At 51.2% G+C, this 20,562-nt stretch overlaps 1 protein-coding gene across 2 annotated transcripts; it reads left to right on the forward strand.

The window, feature by feature from the left end:
• Window positions 1–911: 911 nt before the first annotated feature.
• MLLT11 (MLLT11 transcription factor 7 cofactor) lies at window positions 912–8,030 on the forward strand. Of its 2 annotated transcripts, none has more exons than XM_054011126.1 (2): window positions 912–1,092; window positions 4,017–8,030. In XM_054011126.1, the coding sequence occupies exon 2, from the start codon at window positions 4,023–4,025 to the stop codon at window positions 4,290–4,292; it is 270 nt and encodes an 89-aa protein (XP_053867101.1). In that variant the 5' UTR covers window positions 912–1,092; window positions 4,017–4,022; the 3' UTR covers window positions 4,293–8,030. The 2 variants fall into 2 exon arrangements, with proteins under 2 accessions (XP_053867101.1, XP_053867102.1); XM_054011127.1 differs by lacking the exon at window positions 912–1,092 and adding an exon at window positions 2,903–2,993.
• The last annotated feature ends 12,532 nt before the right edge of the window (window positions 8,031–20,562 follow it).

Raw genomic sequence — 20,562 nt, forward strand, 5'->3', positions numbered from 1 at the left:
GGTGCCAGCCAGGGCTCCAGCGGTGATTTAAAGGGCCTGGGGCCAGCCAGAGCCCCGGACCCTTTTAAATCGCTAGCCCAGGGCAGCTGCTCCTTCCTCCCTCCCCCACCATTGGCGGCCGGGGGGGAGGGGGCAAAAGGCACAGCTGGGTATGGGCTGGTACCGGTGGCCAATTTTTACCGGTATGCCGTACCGGCCCATACCGGTTTACTTTCACTCCTGCCAGTGCCAGATACGGAGGTAAAATAACCTCTCTGCTCCCACGTGAGATGCCCTTGGTTATGCCTCCCAGGATCCATTAACCCTTTTGGCCACAGTGTCGCACTGGGAGCTCGTGGTCAGCTGAGCACCCCCCATGACCCCCAAATCTTTTTCCATCACTGCTTCCCAGGAAAGAGTCCCCCGTCCTGTAAGTACGGCCGGCCTTCTTTGTTCATAGATGTATACATGTAGCCCTATTCAAGCAGACAGCGTCTGCTGGCACCCAGCTTACCGAGCGATCCAGCTTGCTTTGTATCAAGGAACGCCCGTTCGGTTTCACCAAAGAGCCTCCGGATCCTACCATTTTAAAATGAACGTTGCTTGCAGTTGTGAGCGGGTAGAAAGGAAAAGCATGGAGCTCCTCAGCCCACACCTATTAGCACGCAGAAGATGAAATGGGAGGGACCCTGCCCAGGTATCACAAGATTGTTCTATTTTAAAATCCTCTTGGCATAGGTTTTCCCTAACATTCTAGAACCTGCAACTAAGCTCAAGTGTGTGGATGAAGTCAGATCGCTTCTGCTTTCAAGCCCTGCTCCCCCACCCCGACTAGAATAAAGCCTGGGTGCACCACTCAAATAGCAGAGCGTTCCCACAGCTGAATCATCGGCCCACCAGCCCTGGGAGGAGGGGTAATGAATCTGCCTCTTTAGGAGGGGCTGCATTGCGGAGACAGACAGACACGCGCGCACACTCGCACCCAGACAAAAGCAAGGCAGAACATTCTGCAAGCCTGCCTGACGCCCAGCTGCAGCAGAAGACGCTTTCGGCACAAAGAAGACCCTGTCAGCTGGGTTAGCAGCCACCAGATCCGACCCTTCCTTAAAACAGGTAAAAAAGCATCACTATTCCTTAAAAAGAAAGCTGAGTCACTTCATGGGGGGCGGGGGGGGGGGGTTGCCGAGGCTTGGATTGGTGGTGTGTCAACCCTCAGAGGTTTTCCATGCATCTGAAGAAGTGAGTTTTTTACCCACGAAAGCTTATGCCCAAATAAATCTGTTAGTCTTTAAGGTGCCACCGGCCTCCTCGTTGTTTTTGTGGATACAGACTAACACGGCTACCCCCTGGTACAGGGAAGGAGAAGAAATGGAACATATAGGATCAGTTTAGCACTAGGCTTTCACTGCAGTGGAATAAAGGCTCCAGTCCCCCATCGAACCTGGCTGATTGCCCGTTAACATGATTCCATTAATCAAGGTGACGCGCTTCTCTTTGGCCCTGAGGACAACAGGCAACGCAGAGGAATCTCTGAAGTGTAATTTGCATTTTTTTAATATCTGCCTCTTTTTTTTAATATATATAATTACCCTCCCTCATCACGGCTTAGAGGCTGGCGTCGTTGAGTGCATTTCTAAATCAAGCAGATTGCCCGGTGCTAAACGCATCACGGAGCTAATTTTAATAATCTGCTGTCCTCTTGCAAAAAGAAAGCCGGAAATATACCCGTGAGCAGAATGCTATTTAAAAAAAACACAGTTGTTCATTTTATGGAAGGGGATGACACACAGTCTTTGGGTTTTTTTAAATTTAGAAGCAAACTGGTCCCTGTGTAATTTGATGGGAATGTGAGCGCCCAGTTGCAGGGGATGTCGGAAACCCAGTGGATTCAAGCCTCGTAAGAAACAGTCAGTGGAAAGCAAAGGAAATCTAGATATATAGACTGATTGGTCCTCGCTGTCTTTGATTTTACAGTCAAAGGACAGAGTTCTGCCAGGGAAATGCACATTAAGGGTTGGATTCACTTGGACTAGGGTAGGCCAGGTCTTTGGGGAGTGGGGAGAATTGTATATTAAGGTGGTATCAAAGTGAAGAGCAAGAGCGGGGGAGGGGCGCTGCAGCAAATCCGTCTGGGTGGGGCAAGTGCAGGAACCGTCTGGCTCGGCACACAATGGATGTTGCGTGATGTGCCGTGCAGCGGGAGGTAGGAGAGGCATCTCAGGTGTGTGACGGGGGGCCTAGAAACCCCAAAGCAGAGCTCTGTTACAGCCGATTGGGTCCTGATTCTGCTCTCACATCTGGCAGGGAGGGGGCTGGACTGATGGCAGTGGAGTGACTCCTGATTTGAGCAGGGGCGTGGTGGAAAGACGATGAAGTCCTTTGTCTTTGTGGATGTGTGTGAGGTTAGGGGGTGTATACACACCCCCTCTCCACAGATACACATGCATGCCCACACAGATATATGCACACATACCATGGCAATGCCTCTGAGCTCTTCTGATGAGAAGAGTCTAAGTGCTTTACAATGGAGGTCAATATACCTTTGAGGAAATGGGCCATTATCCCATTGTATAGATGAGGAAACTGAGGCACAGAGCTGTGACGTGAGCTACTCAGCAGGCCAGTGGACAAGACAGGAACAGAGACCAGATCTTCTGAGGCCCAGGCCAGCATGCTACCCACTAGGCAATACTGTCTCCCCCACAGGCGTAGGTGTGCATGTACACACACACACAAATATATATTATATTCTATCCGGAGAGTTATAGTCAAAGGATAGCAAGAATTTGTTGTGCGTCCTTATCATGAATCCTACTAACCCTAATTCTATTTCTGTTCCTGTTTTATTCCCATTGTCCGCACTTAGTTCTCTTCGTCTTCCCGGTCACCCGCAAATTTTCAGCACTAGAAACAAACCACAGGGGATTTTATTTCCACGCCCCACATGATTAGTTTCCTACCATGCAAACATTAGGGTGGCTCCTTCCGAGAACGTCTGTATCTACATATCCAAGGTAAATGCTATAGCGAAGCCAATCGTAAGCCCAGATCCTGAAAGGGAGTTAGGCATAAATACCTTTGAGTAGCTAGGCCCTAGCTCTTACCTGGCACTTTTCATCAACAGCTCCTAAGGCACTTTACAAAGGAGGTCAGTCGTGTCACCTCCATTTTATAGATGGGGAAACTGAGGCCCGGAGCGGTTAGGTGACATGCCTGAGGTCGCCAGGAGGCCAGTGGCAGAGCTAAGACTAGAACCCACCACTGCTGAGTCCCAAGCCAGTGCACTAGGCAGTGCTGCTTCAACAAGCTGCTTTTGATCCTTTATCAAAGCAGGACAAAACGGCCGCTGAGGTGCGACATGTGGCTGCTAGGATAGAAGGCGGCTGTAAAACCAGCCCTGGGCAGCCTGGGGAGGGGAAGATCCGGAAGGGCTCGGGGGCTGGGACCTGTCCCAAGATTTGTGGAATGTTTCCATCCCATAATTTCCTCATTAGGAGGTGTAGGCGGTGGTACCACCCAGGGACCCCGTGATGCTACACAGACACAAAGTAAGAGACAATCCCTGCCCTAGAGACCTTACGATCTCCCTAGACCAGACAGAGGAAGGCACCAGTACTAATTTACAGATGGGGAGCTGAGGCCCAGATCTTCAAAGGTGCCTGGCAGCCTGGGCCGAAGGGACCTGCCCTAGAGCACAGAGAAGGGCGCTGGGACAGAGCCTGGACTAGAACCCAGTGTTCCTGGCTAAGGCCTGCTGCCTTCTCCACCTGCCCACACAGCAATATTCTTCGCCGGCAGCATTGATGGGGGAAGGGACCATTGTACCCCCAAACGTCTAACTGTGGTGAAATGGGCTGAGGGGAGGCCCCAGCGGAGGACGTATTGGGGCCTCAAATTTCTCTCCACGGGCCTGTTCACAGGTTCAGGGCCTGGGTGAGCATGAGGCAGTAACGTTTTAGCTCATTCCTTACCCCGAGTGGCTAGGACTGCGCGGTAACCTGCGTCTCCAAAAGACTTTTCCGTCCTCTTCCTTCTAGGCGGAGATGCTGGACACGGCGAACAGCCAGTACAACTCCTTTCTCTATTGGAGGATGCCCATCCCGGAGCTCGACCTGGCGGAGCTGGAGGGGCTGGGGTTGACCGACGCGGCGCTCTACAAAGCCAAGGGAGGTGTGGGCAAGCGGTCCGGGGCCTGGAAACAGCCCAGGCAGGACATCTCCGAGGAAGAGGACACTCTCCTGCAGTTCAACAGCTTCAATTTCTGGCGCGCGCCGATAGCCAGCGTTAGCGCGTTCGATTTTGATCTGGTCTGATGCCAGTGGCCCAGGCACACGACCGGGTCTTTTTGGTTAGGTCTCTGTGTTGTCCTTTACTTTGAAAGTGGTTGCTGACGATTCTGATTAACGAGTCGCCCAGTGATGACGCCTCCAAGGCTCACCGTCTGTGTTTCCCCATCCACCCACCTTCTCTCTTCTCAAGGGTATGTCGACAGTCAATGCAGGCGTAGGCACACCTGAGCTAGCGTTACTCTAGCTGGCGTGGGTAACCATCGCAGGGTAGATGCGGCAGCCGGGCCATTTGTCCCATTTTAAGCTGGGCTGTGCTGTTTTTCTGTGGTTGGGCCTCTGTCCAGCACTGGGATAAAACCAGACATGGGTTTGTCCAGTATCAGGCACAGAGGACACCATGTTGAAGAGTGCGGCCCTCTGCCCCTGCCAGTGTGACTGGGGTCAGGGGCAGTGAAGCCTCCCCCAAAGTGGGGGGGCAGGGACCCCTACCCTCTCCGTGGCACCACCTCTGCCCCTCTTCTTATCACCGAGACCCCACCCCTGGCCAAGCCAGAAGCGGGGCTGGGGAGCCCGGGCCCCTCCACTTACCTAGGGTACAGGGGGCTTGAGAGCAGCCCCTGACCCTTGTTCCCACCCCCTCCCCAAGCCCTCCACCCAGGGCAGGTGGAGGGTTCGCGGCTCCCCACAGCTGCCCAGGCTCCCGTTGCCGGTCTAGCCAGGGGGCGGGGCCTCGGGGGAAGAGGAGGGGCAGGGACAGGGCCCGTGGCAAAAAGTGGTCCCTGCCCTCCCCCGTTCCAGTGCCCCTGACTGGAGTGCTCTTCAACATGGCATCCGTAGGGTCATGCCAAAGGGGCAGTGTCACACAGCTGAGGTCGGCCCCACGCCATTCCCAGAAGTACTGAAACGTCTGGTATTTCTGGGGATGCATCAGTGGCCCCCTTAACATCTGGTGGCCCAGGCTAGCCACCCCGGTACTAGCCTGCCAGAGTCCCGGGGTGCCTATTTGGGTTGCCAGCCCATGCCCAAGTCCATCTCACCCTTTTCTACACTGCTATTGTTACTCACGCTGGCTAGACCAAAACGACCCGGGGCGTGCCGAGCCATACTGCAGTCACACCTTCACGTGCCCGTGCTGAGCTCAGAAGTGTTGGAAGCCACAGTCAGTTTGTCTTGGTGTGAGCAGGCATTGTGCGATAGCTCTGACCGTACCTGTGCGACAACGTGCTAGAGAACCACCAAGTAGCGGTCGGATTTGAGCTCATTCCTATTGTGTTTTATTAAGAAACGTGGGTGCAAACAGAAGACCACCTCACCTATCCAAATTCTCCTCTTAGCTGAAGTCCGATTGTATTGCCCTGGGGAGGCGGACATCCCTGCTTCTCTAACCCCCCCCTCCCATTTTTCCAACCCGTGCTCAGTTCCCCCACCCTTTCCATTTGGATATTCAAGGTTTCTCTGCCGGACATCGCCAACAGGCCCTTTGTTCTGCTCAATTCTGATCAGGCGCAAGCAGGAGTGCTGCCAGCTTTTTTGCTGCCCTAGGCGGTGGAAGGTCCCGCCCCCGAAATGCGGACGACGACCAGGGCGGCCGAAGATCCGGCCACCGCGGTCGCCACCCCCCAAATGTTAGTGCCCTAGGTGACCTAGGCGGTCGCTTAATGGGTTGCGCTGGCCCTGGGCACAAGGCTCATTTCTGAAAAGAATCCCAGCTTGTCCGCCTTGTGTGTCCAAAACCGCAGAGCAAAGAGAAAACCAGCAGTGTGAGAGTTTTGCTAGGAACGTAGCTACATTTTCATTAGGATGTAGAGAAATGTCTGGGCCAGAGCCTCAGGAGGTATTGATGGAGCCGGTTTCCACCAGCCGTAGATTTGGCTGCCTGACCCACTAAAACCAAATACAGCCACCACATCAGTTTTGCCTTAAAGACTTGGGGTTAAATATTGCTCGGGCTCCCATCCCCTGAGATTACTGCCACACTGAACATGGGTTGCACGTGGGCTCTGAGGACCCGATTCGGATTGCCTCATAGTGCCTCACGCCATGAGCCGGGCATTGGCCGTCTAAAGCCAGGGAGCAACACGTTACTCCGCATGGGTGCGGCCATCGGAGCCGGACCCTTACGGCCGCTCTTGCTGCCCGTATCACAGGAGGGCCACCCTGCGAACCCTCTCGCTGGTGATCATCCGATTCCCCCCCACTGAAATATTTTGGGGATACGTCTGAGTAGCCACTTGCCAGTGGGATGAAGACCTTGGCAGCCTGCTTACTGAGTCGTAAGTGGCTCTGTATGTTACTCTAGTCGGGGCGGCTTTGAGCAGTAAGGCTCAGAGCCACAAGAATCATAGGACTGGAAGGGACCTAGAGAGGCCATCTAGCCCAGTCCCCTGCTCTCGTGGAGTTTTCAGATACTCATGGAGTAGCAAGAGGATTAGGCATTGTGCTTTACCCACACTGGCTTCACGGGCAGCTGTGGGGTCCGTCGGCCCCGCCTTGCTACACCTGGCTGGCGTCAGGCTTGGAGCGAGGGGAGAGCCCGGCTCAGATGAAAGCGGATTGGGGAGGAGAGCGGCCGAGCCTTCCAGAGCCTCCCTAGGGAAAGGCAGGAGAGTTGTGAGACCATGTTGGGATCTATGTCAGCCGTGAATGACCTGCCCCTGCGTTAGTCTGCTGCAAGTGGTGCCCTGCCTGAAGGGGGCGACTGCTTGGGAATCGACCTTTGGTTTCCTTACGCCCGACTGCTAGTGCTGACTTGTCCGGAGCCTAGAAACAACCTGACCGCAGCTGCCTAGCGCTTATTGATTTCAATGGGGGTTAGGCACCTAAATGCCTAGGAGGATCTGGGCCTTAGGGGCTATTTAGAGTGAGCAGCCCTCAGGTGAAGGGGTTAAAAAAAAAAAAAAGTTTTTCCTCCCCCAAGTGCAAAAGAAGTGTCTGCAAACAAGTGGTAGAAAATCTGGGAGGTTTTTTTTATGGCCACATAAATAAAAAAAAAGGCCTGTTGGCTGGATTGTTCATACCTGTGCTGACGCCAGGTATGAGAAATGTTAGTCCAAAAGGCAACAGGACAAGAGAGATGGAAAAAGGCTGAAGAGGAGGGTTTGTGCTGAAGGGTAGCATTGCTCCAATGTACCTGCTGTTTATGGTACACAGTGCTTCAAGGGAGGCTAGGAACGTCTATTCTATATGGAGATTAATTGTAACAAATCTATGGCAACGTAGGACTTCACAGAGGTCACCATGCTGCATCCGGTGGTTGTTTGGAATTTCAGAGTGATAGAACTCAGAGCCACTGCTCCAGGCTTCTACAGTGTGAGCTCAGAGTGAATTTCCTTTAGCAGCGACCAGTATAGGGTCTATGACCCACAGTGGAGCAGTTCTGATTCCACCCACCAGAGGGCAGGGGTGCAGCTGCATGCTAGCTCGTTCTTGATGTTATGATGCTAGTCAGGAAATTCGCAATGTGCAGCAATTCAAAGCCTTCCTGGAGCTTGCAGAGTATGTGACATGTAGAAGGGAACGAGGCAGCCCGAACTAGTAAACGGCTGGGAAAAATGTAAATTCCACATACAGAGCATGGCTATTTCACCTTCCAAAAATAGCCGGGCTGCTGACTATAAGATGCCGATTTTAAACTGGAGGTGAAGAATGTAAACTTTCCTTCACAGGCCTGTATGGTTTTGTGTCCCAAGCCAAGAACCCATGGAAACCAGGGGCGAGGTACTTAGAATGAAACTTTAAATAAAATTCGTTTTAAAAAAAGTACGCATTCCTGTGGACACTTGAAATCCATACAGACTGGAACAAAACGCTCTTTATAGTTGTTATTCCTCAGCTGCCTTTAAACTGTTTAAAGTTCTTTTAACTATATAAGGTTAACGGACATGCCAAACAGTGGGTGCGCCTTGTCTGAAACGCCTGCCTTCTTGCCTGGGGGAGTGAAAAATCAAGAGGCTTCTCAAATAAAGGGTCTGCTTCTCCTTTACCCTGCACCAGTGCCAACTCAATGTAAGAGACAGCTGTGCGGGAAGTGCTTTCTGTTTCACGAGAAATCCTGCCATTTTGAAGTTTTTCCCCCCCATTCCAGAACAATTCAAATTCAAAAATTCAAAAATTTCCTGTGAAACAAAATTTGGAGGGTGGCGGAGCGGGGGGGAGGGGACGACTATTTGGGGGTCGATCACAATGTTTCACTTGGATTTCAGCTTTTTCAAAATGTTATAGTCTGTGGTCTAAAGTCAAACGATTGGACAACCATTTTGAAATGGAACCTCGGGACGTTCGGCTCCAGAAGGAGTGAAATGGAACATTCCGCCGTTAGCGGAATGCGCCATTATGATTTCGTTTCTGAAATGAAACGATCAAAATTGACACGTTCCCGACAAACGTTTTGATTTGGATGAAACGGCATTTTCCGAAGGAAAAACATTCCGCTGGGAAGCTTCCCAGCAGCTCTAGTGACAGACACTGCCATTCTGAGCACTTGATATCCACTTGGCATTGGGGTAAGTGCTATACAAAGGGGCAGGGTACCAGGGAATTGGGCCCAAAGTCTCCAAGACCGACATGTTTAATGTTCAGTGTGCCTTACAAAGAGTAAGAAAGCAGGTAATGAATGGGAGAAAGCTACTAAATTTAAATGAAACAAAAACCACTGTATTCTCCATCCATCCTTCACTGCTGGTTTGGTGTCAGTGCTGATATAAAAGGCCTCGGAATGGATTACAGAAACCTGCCTTCATCTTGGTTTCTGTGTGAATTCTGAGGCTATGCCTTCACCCTTCATGAGATCTTTCTAGGTCCTGAATTTAGAACCAGGATGCTTCCAGGGACTATATATTCCTCAGATCTCACAGAGAAACAAAGGTGTCCTGATCAAGCCAATATGGTCAAGGGGAGGGTGTGCGTGTTTGGTCAATAGGTACTGGGGATCTATGGTTCACGCACACAATCTAATGGACCGCAGCAAATGCTGAGAACTAGAAATCTCAATATCTGCATGGACTAAGTATCATACGTTGTATGCAGAATGTTATGCTACTGTACTTTGTCCTAGAGCATGCACAGCTGTATAAGCGTCCAGTAGTCCTCTTACATACAGAAATCGGCAGAGTATAGACACCAATCCTGTGTATGGCTCTCTCATACATTGCAAGTGGCTTCTGAGTAAGTTGTGTTAGTGAGGAGTCCTTGTTTTACCTCCCCTTTTATAAGGACAGATGCCTTGTTTGCCTTCACAAATTGTTCAGTCTTCCACTGGCCCAGCTGTCTAGCACTTCCACTGCCGCTTTGTGTTCTCCAGGCCGGACTGAGCGAAGCCGATGCCAGAGGTGTTTTCCAAAATCTTCAAGTGTAATGGTCCCAAACTCTAACCGATGGCTTCACCTGGCAGTCTGTCACCGTGCTGCCGCCGAACAAATGTTAAGAAAGTATTTCGCCCCAGAATGACGCTAAATCTTCTAAAAAAAAGAAGAACAGGAGTACTTGTGGCACCTTAGAGACTAACAAATTTATTAGAGCATAAGCTTTCGTGGACTACAGCCCACTTCTTCGGATGCATATAGAATGGAACATATGGATGCATCCGAAGAAGTGGGCTGTAGTCCACGAAAGCTTATGCTCTAATAAATTTGTTAATCTCTAAGGTGCCACAAGTACTCCTGTTCTTCTTTTTGCGGATACAGACTAACACGGCTGTTACTCTGAAGCTAAATCTTCTCTGCGTGAATATTATGCCATGATTCGTATTCTTTGAACTAAAATGTTTATTGCGGCAACAGATTCACCAAACTGTCACTCCGCTGCTTTTACGGTCTATTGCTTTTGCCGGGCATTTAGAAGTCTGGCACTTTCGCTACGATTTCAGCTGCCTCACCACTTTGTGCTCCATAATATCATCTTTTAGCTCTCTTGCCATTTCATAATAATAATAAAAGAGTATGAAACTAAGAGGCTGTATCTGTAATTTCTGGGGACCACTCTCCCCTGGCTGGGTGCAACTATGGAATTCAAGTGTGTGGAGACATCAAAACAAAGATCTACTGGTTTTCTTTATGGCTGTTTTCTAGTTGTCGACTTTCCCATCCGAGTGGGCCCAATCGCTCAAACGGTTGTAGGTTTATTTCCGTCCTGTCTGATATCATTATAACTAGACTTGGCTGCAACAAAAGAATTTTCATCCTGCTGAAGATGCCAAGGTTTAGGGGGAAATTTCATCCTAAATTGGAGTAAATCTCAATTTTTCTCATGAAAAGTCTAAAATAACCAAAATGGAAATTTGTTTTGGCTTGCTGGCTGCCTTCCTTGTCAATTTCATGGTCCCCCTGCCCAGAAAAAGTGAAATTGACAAGACCCCTCTCCATGAGCTTTCAGGGTTCCAGCATTTGGATTTTTTTCCAATGGAAAATTTGGATTTTTTCAGCCAAACTGAAATTTTCCCACAGACAATTTTGATTTTTGCACAAAGGGCCTATTCGGTTGGAAAACTGCAGCCCAGAACTAACCGTAACATCACATTCTCTCAGATCCTTGGACTTTGTGACATTCCCACAGAACGGGCATCATGTCAAATGCAAGCAGTCCATCTTTAAGAACATAAGAACGGCCACACTGGGTCAGACCAATAGCCCATCTACCCCAGTATCCTGTCTTCCAACAGTGGCCAGTACCAAATGATTCAGAGAGAAAGAGGAGAACAGGCTAATTAAATCAAGTGATCCATCCCCTGTTGTCCAGTCCCAGCTTCTGGGAGTCAGAGATTTAGGGACCCCCAGAGCATGGGCTTGCATCCCTGACCATCTTGGCTAATAGCCATTGATGGATCTATCCTTCAGAACTTAGTCTTTTTTGAACCCAGTTATACTTTTGGCCTTCACAACATCCCCAGGCAGTGAGTTCCACAGGCTGACTGTGTGTTGTGTGCAGAAGTCCGACCTTTGGTTTGTTTTAAAGCAGCTGCCTATTAATATCATTGGGTGAGCCCTAGTTCTTGTGTTAGGTGAAGGAATAAATAACACTTCCTTATTCACTCTCTCCACACCGTTCAGAATTTTGTAGACCTCTATCATATCCCCCCACCTTTAGTCATCTCTTTCCTAAGCTGAACAGTCCCCGTGTTTTTAATCTCTCCTCCTAAGGAAGCAGTTCCCTGCTCCTAATTAATTTTTGTTGCCCTTCTCTGTACTTTTCCCAATTCTATTCTATCTTTTTTGAGATGGGGCGATGAGAACTGCCCTGCGGTATTCAAGGTGTGGGCGTACCAGGGTTTTAGATAGCGGCATGGTGATGTTTTCGGTCTTCGCATTTGAAGGAGAAGGAAGGAAGGTTGGTAAAGCATTTGGAAGATGTAAATCTGCACCATGCGCTTGATTCTGCATCTCCCTGCACCTGCTGCGGTAATGGACACAAGCACAGAGTGCAGGTAAAATGCTGCCCGCTCAGGATGGTAGCATCTTGCACTGCGCTCTGGAGTAAATGGTTGTATAAGCTGTAAGAGAATGGAGAGCCAGGGCCACAAAGCGTTAAGTGTATCCTCTTGGTCTAGATTGAGCTCTTCGAGGTAAGGGGTCTATCCTTTGTTTTTCACCAGGTCTGTTGTATGCTTGCAGTGGTCTATTGCCCTGTGTGCGCAGCTGGTATAGACCAGCATAGCTCCACTGATATCAGTAAAGCTACCAGCCCAGGACCTGTCCCATCATGTCTTCTTCTCTTTCGATCGTGGTGACTGGATCTGTTACAGGCTTCACTCACCGCAAGAGCGCCTCTTTCCTGGCCTGGCCTTGCGTAGCGGCTTTCTTTCTGTATGGCTCCCTCTGCTGATGGTCACTCCATCAGCGCGGCGCTCTCTCTCTCTCTCACAGCCCTCTGGCTAGGTCGCTATAGGATCCCCCCTTCCAGGGGCTCAGAGTCTCACCAGGCACTGCCAACAACCCAGTGGCTGGTAGGGGAACCCCGGCCATCCCTCTACACTGGGTTCCAACCCAGAGTCTGCACTGTCCCCCTCCTTGTTGCTGTTAGCCTGAAAAGGCAGGGTAGGAAGAAACCCAGGTTTCTTTCCCCACAACTCCTGTGGGGTTGACGCTCCTTCCAGGGCGTATTCTCCCCCCCTGGCTTTCCTCCTCCCCACTTCCCTGCTGCTAGAGAGCAACTTGCAGCCTCTCTCCCGGCTCTTACAAAACTCTTCACACAAATCTGACATCAGGAATCATAACATTCAAAAACCAGTGGGAGAACACTTCAACCTCTCTAACCACTCAGTGACAGACTTGAAGGTGGCAATTTTGCAACAAAAAAAAAAAAAACAACTTCAGAAACAGACTCCAAAGAGAGACTGCTGAACTTGAATTAATCTGCAAATTAGATACAACGAACTTAGGTTTGAACAGAGACTGGGAATGGCTGAGTCATTACACTAATTGAATCTATTTCCCCATGTTAAAATATCCTCACACCTTCTACGGGTCATCTCGATTATCACTTCAAAGGTTTTTTTCTCTCTCCTGCTGATGAAGGCTCATCTCAATTCATTGGCCTCTTACAGTTGGTATGCGTACTTCCACCTTTTCATGTTCTCTGTATGTATAAATATCTTCTTTCTGTGCGTTCCAGTCTATGCATCTGATGAAGTGGGCTGTAGCCCCCGAAAGCTTATGCTCAAATAAATGTGTTAGTCTCTAAGGTGCCACAAGGACTCCTGTTCTTTTTGCGGATACAGACTAACACGGCTGCTACTCTGAAATCTTCCCTTTCTATTCCTTACCCAGTTCTCCCCCTGCTGGCTTCCCTCAGCAATTAGTATTTATAAATCCCTGGGCCTCCCTTCAGGTGCCTCTGGGAAAGCGAATTGGCCTCTTGGGGCCACCGTAACCCTTTCAGGGCTGATGTGGGGTGATCGCCTTTGGCACTAGTGCAGGGGTGGATTAGCCACTGGGCCAATGGGGCCTGTCCCCAGAAGGCGGGGCCTGGAGAAATGGGCACCCCCGCGCCCTGACCCCACTCCCCAGCAGGAGCACTGGGACCCCCAGCTGTGGCCGCAAGGGGAAGGGGCAAAGTGGGGGTGGAGCAGAGCAGAGATTGGGAGGGGCCCCCTCACTTGCTCTGGCCCAGGGCCCCCCCGAAACCTTAAGCCATCTCTGCTAGTTAGGGTCACAAATAAAGTTGTTTTTTAAACAAAATGCCAGCTCTGTTTTCCCAGTCCCTTGTCTTGCGAGACAGGCTCCCCACCATACAAACTTCCAAGCTGCCAGGTTATGAAAAACGAGAGAATTTTCCTTGAAACCCCGTGGACACAGACACACCTTTGTGCATCAGTTCACAGAGCTTTGGCAGGGTGACACGCTCCTCAGCCAATGGGTAAACAGTCTGGGGAAGAGACGGAATTTCATTTACATTCATTTAAAAAAAAGAAACATCTAGAAGCTATTACACACATGTGCTTTTGACACGTGATCCTATTGGCAGCCCAAATGTAACTTTATTCAGATCTCCGAACCTCTCAATCTAACCATGCCACATATTCATGCTTCTTCCCGAGAAGTTTCCTTTGCAAAGCCCATATATTTTGTCTCAATTCTCAGTCCGTCTAAGCCTGTGTATTCCCTCTGCATTCTGCAGAGGTTCCTGTTGGATGTTTGGCCTGTGTCCAAAATTTCTGGTTTAAAAAGGCTCTAAAATCCACAGGCAGACTTCGATTTTTCTGACGGAGTACAGTCAAGGAAATCAGCACTGATTCAATAGAGGGAAGATGAAAGACTCCAGTAAGCAGCCAGGGGTATGTAATCCTGACTCACCCCTCAACCATTTCCTGGACAATGGGACTGAGCGTAATCAAAGAAAAGCCAGTGACTGGGTCATTTTGACAAGCGGTTCTGGACTCACAGCTCCCCTAACATGAGCAGATGGCACATAGAATGTTACCTTGACCCACTCCGTTACTATGGGGACTCTGCTGAAAGGACAGCCCTGCTGCCGAACTCCAGCTCCGGCCCAGGCTCCCGGTAGCTCCGACACCTGCACTCCTGATCCCGGAGCCCCTCAGAGAGCAGATGCTGCAGTCCTGCCCACCAGGTTGATACTCCGCATCAGAGGGCCTGGGCACCTGTTCCAGCATCCAGGGGAGGTGCTGAAGGGGCTGGCAAAGGGGGAGTGCAGGGGAGTTACTATGTACGCGTGAACAGTGAGCAAGCTCATGAAGTTGCCAAAATGCCAGTTAGATTTTAAGCTGACATCTAACAAACTAGATTTGGCAGTTGGATAAGTGTTGTAGCCAATATTGTGATGGAATTTAACTAGGATCATACCTTTTTAATGGAGTCCAGGGGAGGGTTAAGTTACTGTGGGGGGTTTAGTACCTCATCAGTCCCCTTAAGGTAACCCCACCTCTCTACACCTACATCCATTTTCTAAATGCCCCCCCTCCCTCCCTCCCAGTAGTCAACACAGTGTGGCCCAATGGCCAGAGTCCATCTACTGCCTCTTCCTGAGTGGGGTAGCACAGCCTAGCGGCCAGAGGCCATTCAATGTGCCCCAGAGTCCACCTAATTCCCCTTCCCCTAGTGGGATAGCCCAGCCTAGCAGCCAGAGTCAATACAGCCACCTTTGGAGGCAGGGTAGGGTGGCCTAGTGGCCAGTGCTTGGAGGCCATCACAAGGGGGTGGCATCCCCCAGTAGGGGGGGCCCAGGCCCACCTGACTCCACTGGGCCCCGACCCAGGGCCCTAACAGTGGCAGAGCAGTCCGCCACAGGGTCAGCAGGGAATCCCACCAAAACACATTGCCCTCATAAGGGTGGGAGGTACAACTCCCTCCCCGGGTCACTTCCTACCGGCTCTCCTGCAGCCGTAGTTGGTATCGGGGTCTCCAGGCTCCTTAGCACCAGACACTCCCTGGGGCTCCGGTAGCAGCAGGCCTCTGGTCCGGGTTTCAGGCTCTTCTGCTCTCGCTGGTAAAGGCTGTAACCGCTCCTGGGCTGGAGCCCCTGCCAAGTGTCCTTCCTCCTCCACTGTCCAGCCTGACTGAGCAGGCTTTTATACCTGACTTCCAGGTGGAGCATGCCCAGCAGAGCCTGGGGGCGGGGCTTCCTCTGCTAGGAGGGAACGATTAACCCCTTCCTTACCAGTGTGGGGCCGATCCGCCCCCTCACAGTTCCTAATTGTAATGATGGGTTCTTTTCAGGTCAGCTTTTACCTCCAATCAACAGCTTATTCATTTACCCACAGACACATATGTATAGATCAAGTTGAGGGACACCAGACTTGTACTGCACACACCAATACACCCTTGCAAGCAGTTGTCATGGATTAGGGTCGAGGCTCAGCCGTTAGACCGGACAAGAATGCAAATCACTGTGGTATTTTTATTACATTTACTTATGATCCTCAGTTCGTTAGGACCTCTAACACTTCTCATGCTTCCAGTCCTCCTCCCAGGAGTAAGGAAGTATTTGTGTTAAAGACAGGGCCGGCTCCAGGCACCAGCTTACCAAGCAGGTGCTTGGGGTGGCCACTTCGGAGAGGGGTGGCACGTCCAGCTGTTCGGTGGCAATTCAGCAGACGGTCCCTCACTCCAGCTCGGAGCGAAGGACCTCCCGCCGAATTGCCGCCGCAGATCGCCATCGCAATCGCGGCTTTTGTTTGTTTGTTTGTTTGGCTGCTTGGGGCAGCCAAAACTCTGGAGCCGGCCCTGGTTAAAGACACTGTTAAGAGCGTGTTCCCTGTTATCTGAATGGCTTTGTCTGAAAGTGCAGGTTTAAAATATCAAAAGCAATTAAAGTTATTGCTTAATATCACTCTTAGGTCAATTTGCTTGGGCTTACAAAGGAGAGCATGCGAACAGCACCAATTAGCTAAGATCTAATACGAGGTGTCACTGAGAACTGTAGAGCCAGCCAAAGAACCTATTCAGTGGTTTGAGCATGGGCCTGCTAAACTCAGGGTTGTGAGTTCAATCCTTGAGGGGGGCATTTAGGGATCTGGGCCAGAAAGCTGTCTGGGGATTGGTCCTGCTTTGAGCAGGGGGTTGGACTAGATGACCTCCTGAGGTCCCTTCCAACCCTGATATTCTATGATTCTAAGTGTGTAACAGGGGAAGGCTGGTCACCATCCTAGCCTGAGTGAGCAGCACTCATCACTTCTGGAATTGTGCAGCTCGTTCGTGGGTTCTGTCAACTCTGAGGTCCACACAGTGGTGGCCCTAGGTTTATAGACACTGTTTCTGGATCTGTTGGAAGAGGCCAAACCTCTGATTTCTATTGGGTATTGACCAGCGCCGGTATATTCAGATTTCAGCTCCCTGAGTTTCTCTGCTGCTTCCGTCAGTATCCAGTAGATGGCATCGGTGTTTGATTCATGTCACGGACAGTATGTCAGTATTAGCCCCGGCTGTTAATGGGAATCTCCCCGTTTTAAACAATTTCTCTCAATATTCCAAAGTTATACTCCGACTAGGTGCTTAGGTCTTTCAATCCTCGATGGCCCAGGAAAATCTTGGTGGATTTTGTTTAGCCTTTTCAAATGTTTGTATTTTTGTTCAGAAGATTCGGGTAAATGATCCCTTCTTGGAGTTATTTGCCGGCCCTTACAACACACAGGCCCCTTGTCCCTGCTGGATTTGAACGCACCGGCAATCTAAATCAGGGCAGACTTATCACGCCCGTGGTCAGTGACCCCCCTAGAAGAATTTCTTCCTTCTTCAAGTGTCTTTGATCAGGGCAGGGCGGGGTCACTCACAGGGTTGCCTGGTTCCACTGAGAGTGCACAGAGAGGATCAATACATTACTGATTGGGCAGTGCTCGGTTACTGTGGGAATGGGAGCCAGATAAAGACCACAGACAGTCAGGCCGGGGCCCAGCCCAGCCATAAAGATGAACTGGCTTCTCTTTTGTCTTCGCTTTTCCTCTCTGACACCAGCCCAGAAAGCAATGGGCCCACAGAGCCGAAGGCTCCTTGCCGCCCCTGGTTATTGGTGATGTCACAGAACAGTGCATCCTGGGACAGCTGCAGTGTGAACCAGAGAGTCCCTCGGGGACTTCGGAGGAGAACAAAGGAATGATATTAAAAAAATGAGTCAAGCTTTAAAACGGTCCCCACGCTAGCCTGGCACAGAAACCTGCACTCTCCTCTTTCTTTGGTGCTTATCTGGACCCCATTAGAGTATTATCTGAGCACCTCACAGCCCTTCGGTGGGGGAGGGCAGTGCTGTTATCCCCATTGTATGGATGCAGAGCAGAAGCACAGAGAGGCTAAGTGACTTGCCCAGGGTCACAGAGGAAGTCAGTAGCAGAGCAGATATTTAACTGAGAGCCTGAAGAGGCCCAGGCCAACACCGGCTTCTCCTTCCTTCCTGACTAATTTCATTCCTATTTTACAGATGGGGAAGCTGAGGCACAGAGTCCTGCCGTAGGCCACTGAGCACCAGCGGGGTCAAGGCTAAAAGCCAGGTTTGCTGAGCACAGGCTGGCCCATTCAGCCTCCGTACTCAACGCTCACCTCTGCTTTGCACTTTGTATTTAACAAGCAGATTGTGCACCCGGCTTCCCTGGCTCTGCGGCGCCGAGTGTCTGCAGCAATTAACCACACGCCCCGAAAAAGCCGGCTCAGCAGCAAGACGGTCAGTCATTAATTCTGGTTCCCAGAAGCTCTTTAATGAGACAACCTGGAGCAGCAAATCCAGACGAGACCGTCTGAAAGCGCTAGTTCAGCATTGCGCGGAACAAGCAGGCAGCAGGCCCCTGAGCGCAAACACTCCCCGAGGCTGGATTTAAAAGCCCAGTCCCTGCACAGCGCCTGCAGGCGGTGAAAGCTGACTGAAGAGTTCGTTAACGCTTAGAAAGGCTGGGTCCAAGCCGCACAAAAATCTGCCCTGCCCTCCAGTTTCACTTTGCTTCACTGTGGGCCAGATTCACACAGGCCTTTAAAAGTCCGGTCGGCAGTGCGGCAGGGCTAAGGTAGGCTCGCTACCTGCCCGGCTCTGCGCGGCTCCCGGGAAGCTGCCAGCATCTCCCTCTTGCTCCTAGGCGTAGCGGCAGCCATGCTGTCCCTGCCCAGACCACCAGCTCTGCAGCTCCTATTGGCCATGGTTCCTGGCCAATGGGAGCGGCAGGAGTGGCGCCTGCAGACAGGGGCAGCACGTGGAGCCATCTGGCAGGACCTCTGCCTAGGAGCTGGAGAGAGATGCCGGCAGCTTCCCGGGAGCTGCCTGAAGTAAGCACCACCCGAAACCTGCAGCTCGGAACCCCCCCACACCCAAACTCCCTCCCAGAGCCCACACCCCCTCCTGCACCCCAACCCCCTGCCCCAGCTCTGAGCCCCCTCCTATAGCCACATCCTTCCCCGAGCTCGCACCCTACCCTCCCTCCCACGCCCCAACCCCCTGCCCCAACACAGAGCCCCCTCCCACACTCTCAACCCCTCTGCCTCAGTCCGGAGCCTCCTCCTGCACCCAAACCTCTCATCACCAGCCCTGCCCCAGAGCCCAAATCCCCAGCCGGACTCCTCATCTCCTCCTGCACCCCAACCCCATACCCCAGCCAGAGCCCCCTTCCTCATCCTGAACTCCGGAGCCTGCACTCTCCACCCCAGAGCCTATACCCCCTCCCACACACCCCAACCCCCTGCCACAGCCTGGAGCCCCCTCCCACACTCTGAACCCTTTGGCCCCAACCCCCAGCCCAGAGGCCCCTCCTCCACCCCAAACCCCTCATCTCCAGCCCCACCCCAGAGCCCACCCCACCCAACCAGAGCCCTCACTGTTATACCAATAAAAACTAGCAGGATCTTATTAAAGGGGACAAGATAAAGATGCCACATTTATTATGATAACAATTTGATTTATGACCAATAACAAATATCTTAATCCTTATACACACACATTATACCTAATACCTACACACACACACACACACACACATTATACCTAATACCCCCCCCACACACACACACATCCATCAGATGTTCTGCAGCTGCTGCATAGTTACCAGTCTTGCTTGAGTCTTGCGTCTGAAGAAGTGAGGTTCTTACCCACGAAAGCTTATGCTCCCAATATTTCTGTTAGTCTTAAAGGTGCCACAGGACCCTCTGTTGCTTTTTACAGATTCAGACTAACACGGCGACCCCTCTGAGAAGTTACACTGTAGGCAAGTGTAATAAATGGTGAACAGAAGTTACAATACTGAAACAGTGCAAGTCTTAGTGATTTAAGCAGGAATTGGATTGATAGTGAAACTTACAAAGGCAGCTGACTGAACAGCTATGGCTTTTAACAAGCATCTTAATTGTTAATTAGCCAGTTATTGGGGTAACGGGTTTTATGAATGAATATTGTTTCATTCATAAAACTTTACTTATGAAGTTACATTAAGAAAGTGAACAATTAAAAACAATTTCATTCATCAGTTCTATATCATCCCCCTCAAACCCCAACTCCCTGTCCCTGTCCAAGCCCTGTGAAAATGAGCAGGTGAGCGAGGGTGGGGGAGAGCTAGCGACGGAGGGAGGGGGGATGGAGTGAGTGTGGGCGGGGCCTCAGGAAAGAGGCGGGGCAAGGGTGTTTGATTTTCTGGGAATAGAAATTTGGCAGCCCTACGCATGGGCAGAGCTAGGCGCCCAGGGAAGGGCTTTTCAGAGCAGACCAGGAGTGAAATGCAGAGGAAAGGGGAGCGGTTTTAGGGCCCAGATTCACAGTTCCTACTGATCTTGGCCTTCCACCCCGCAGGGACGGCTGGCACTAGGTGCCTCTCTCCAGCTGGGACCCTCAGCCATGAACCCTCGCCTGGAGATGGGGACCTGAGCCAGCTCAGCCGTTTCTCAGTTAAAACCAGAGTGAGAGCACGAGTCCCTAGTCCCCATCACCTAGAGGTCAGGGCATTCAGCTGGGATGTGGAAGACGTGGGGTCAAATCCCTGTGCTGCCTGATTCAGAGCAGGACTTGAACCCAGATCTCCCATGTCCCCGCGGAAGGCCCTGTGCACCAGGCTGTTTGGGAGGGTGTCTCTCAGTCACTCCTATCACAGCTGTTCCACTTTCTACACATAACTCCATGGTCACTGGGCCAGAGAGAGACTCCGATCCTGGAGACACCCCCCCGCCCCGTGCCCCAGAACAGCCGGGCGGAGGATCAGGGATTGCTACACGTTTGGCCGAGTCTAGTGCAATAGAGTTGCTGCTGCTCCTGTTCCCTGAGGGGGAGGGAAATGGAGGCTTTTGCAGTTGGCGATGGAGCATTCTCGTTCATTAGCCAGCCCACGTGGGAAACTTCAGCGGGGTGGGGGGGATTGACAGCCCCAGTGGAAGCTCCTCTCCTC

The sequence above is a fragment of the Malaclemys terrapin genome, chromosome 21 (assembly GCF_027887155.1).
Source record: "Malaclemys terrapin pileata isolate rMalTer1 chromosome 21, rMalTer1.hap1, whole genome shotgun sequence".
NCBI lineage: Eukaryota > Metazoa > Chordata > Testudines > Emydidae > Malaclemys > Malaclemys terrapin.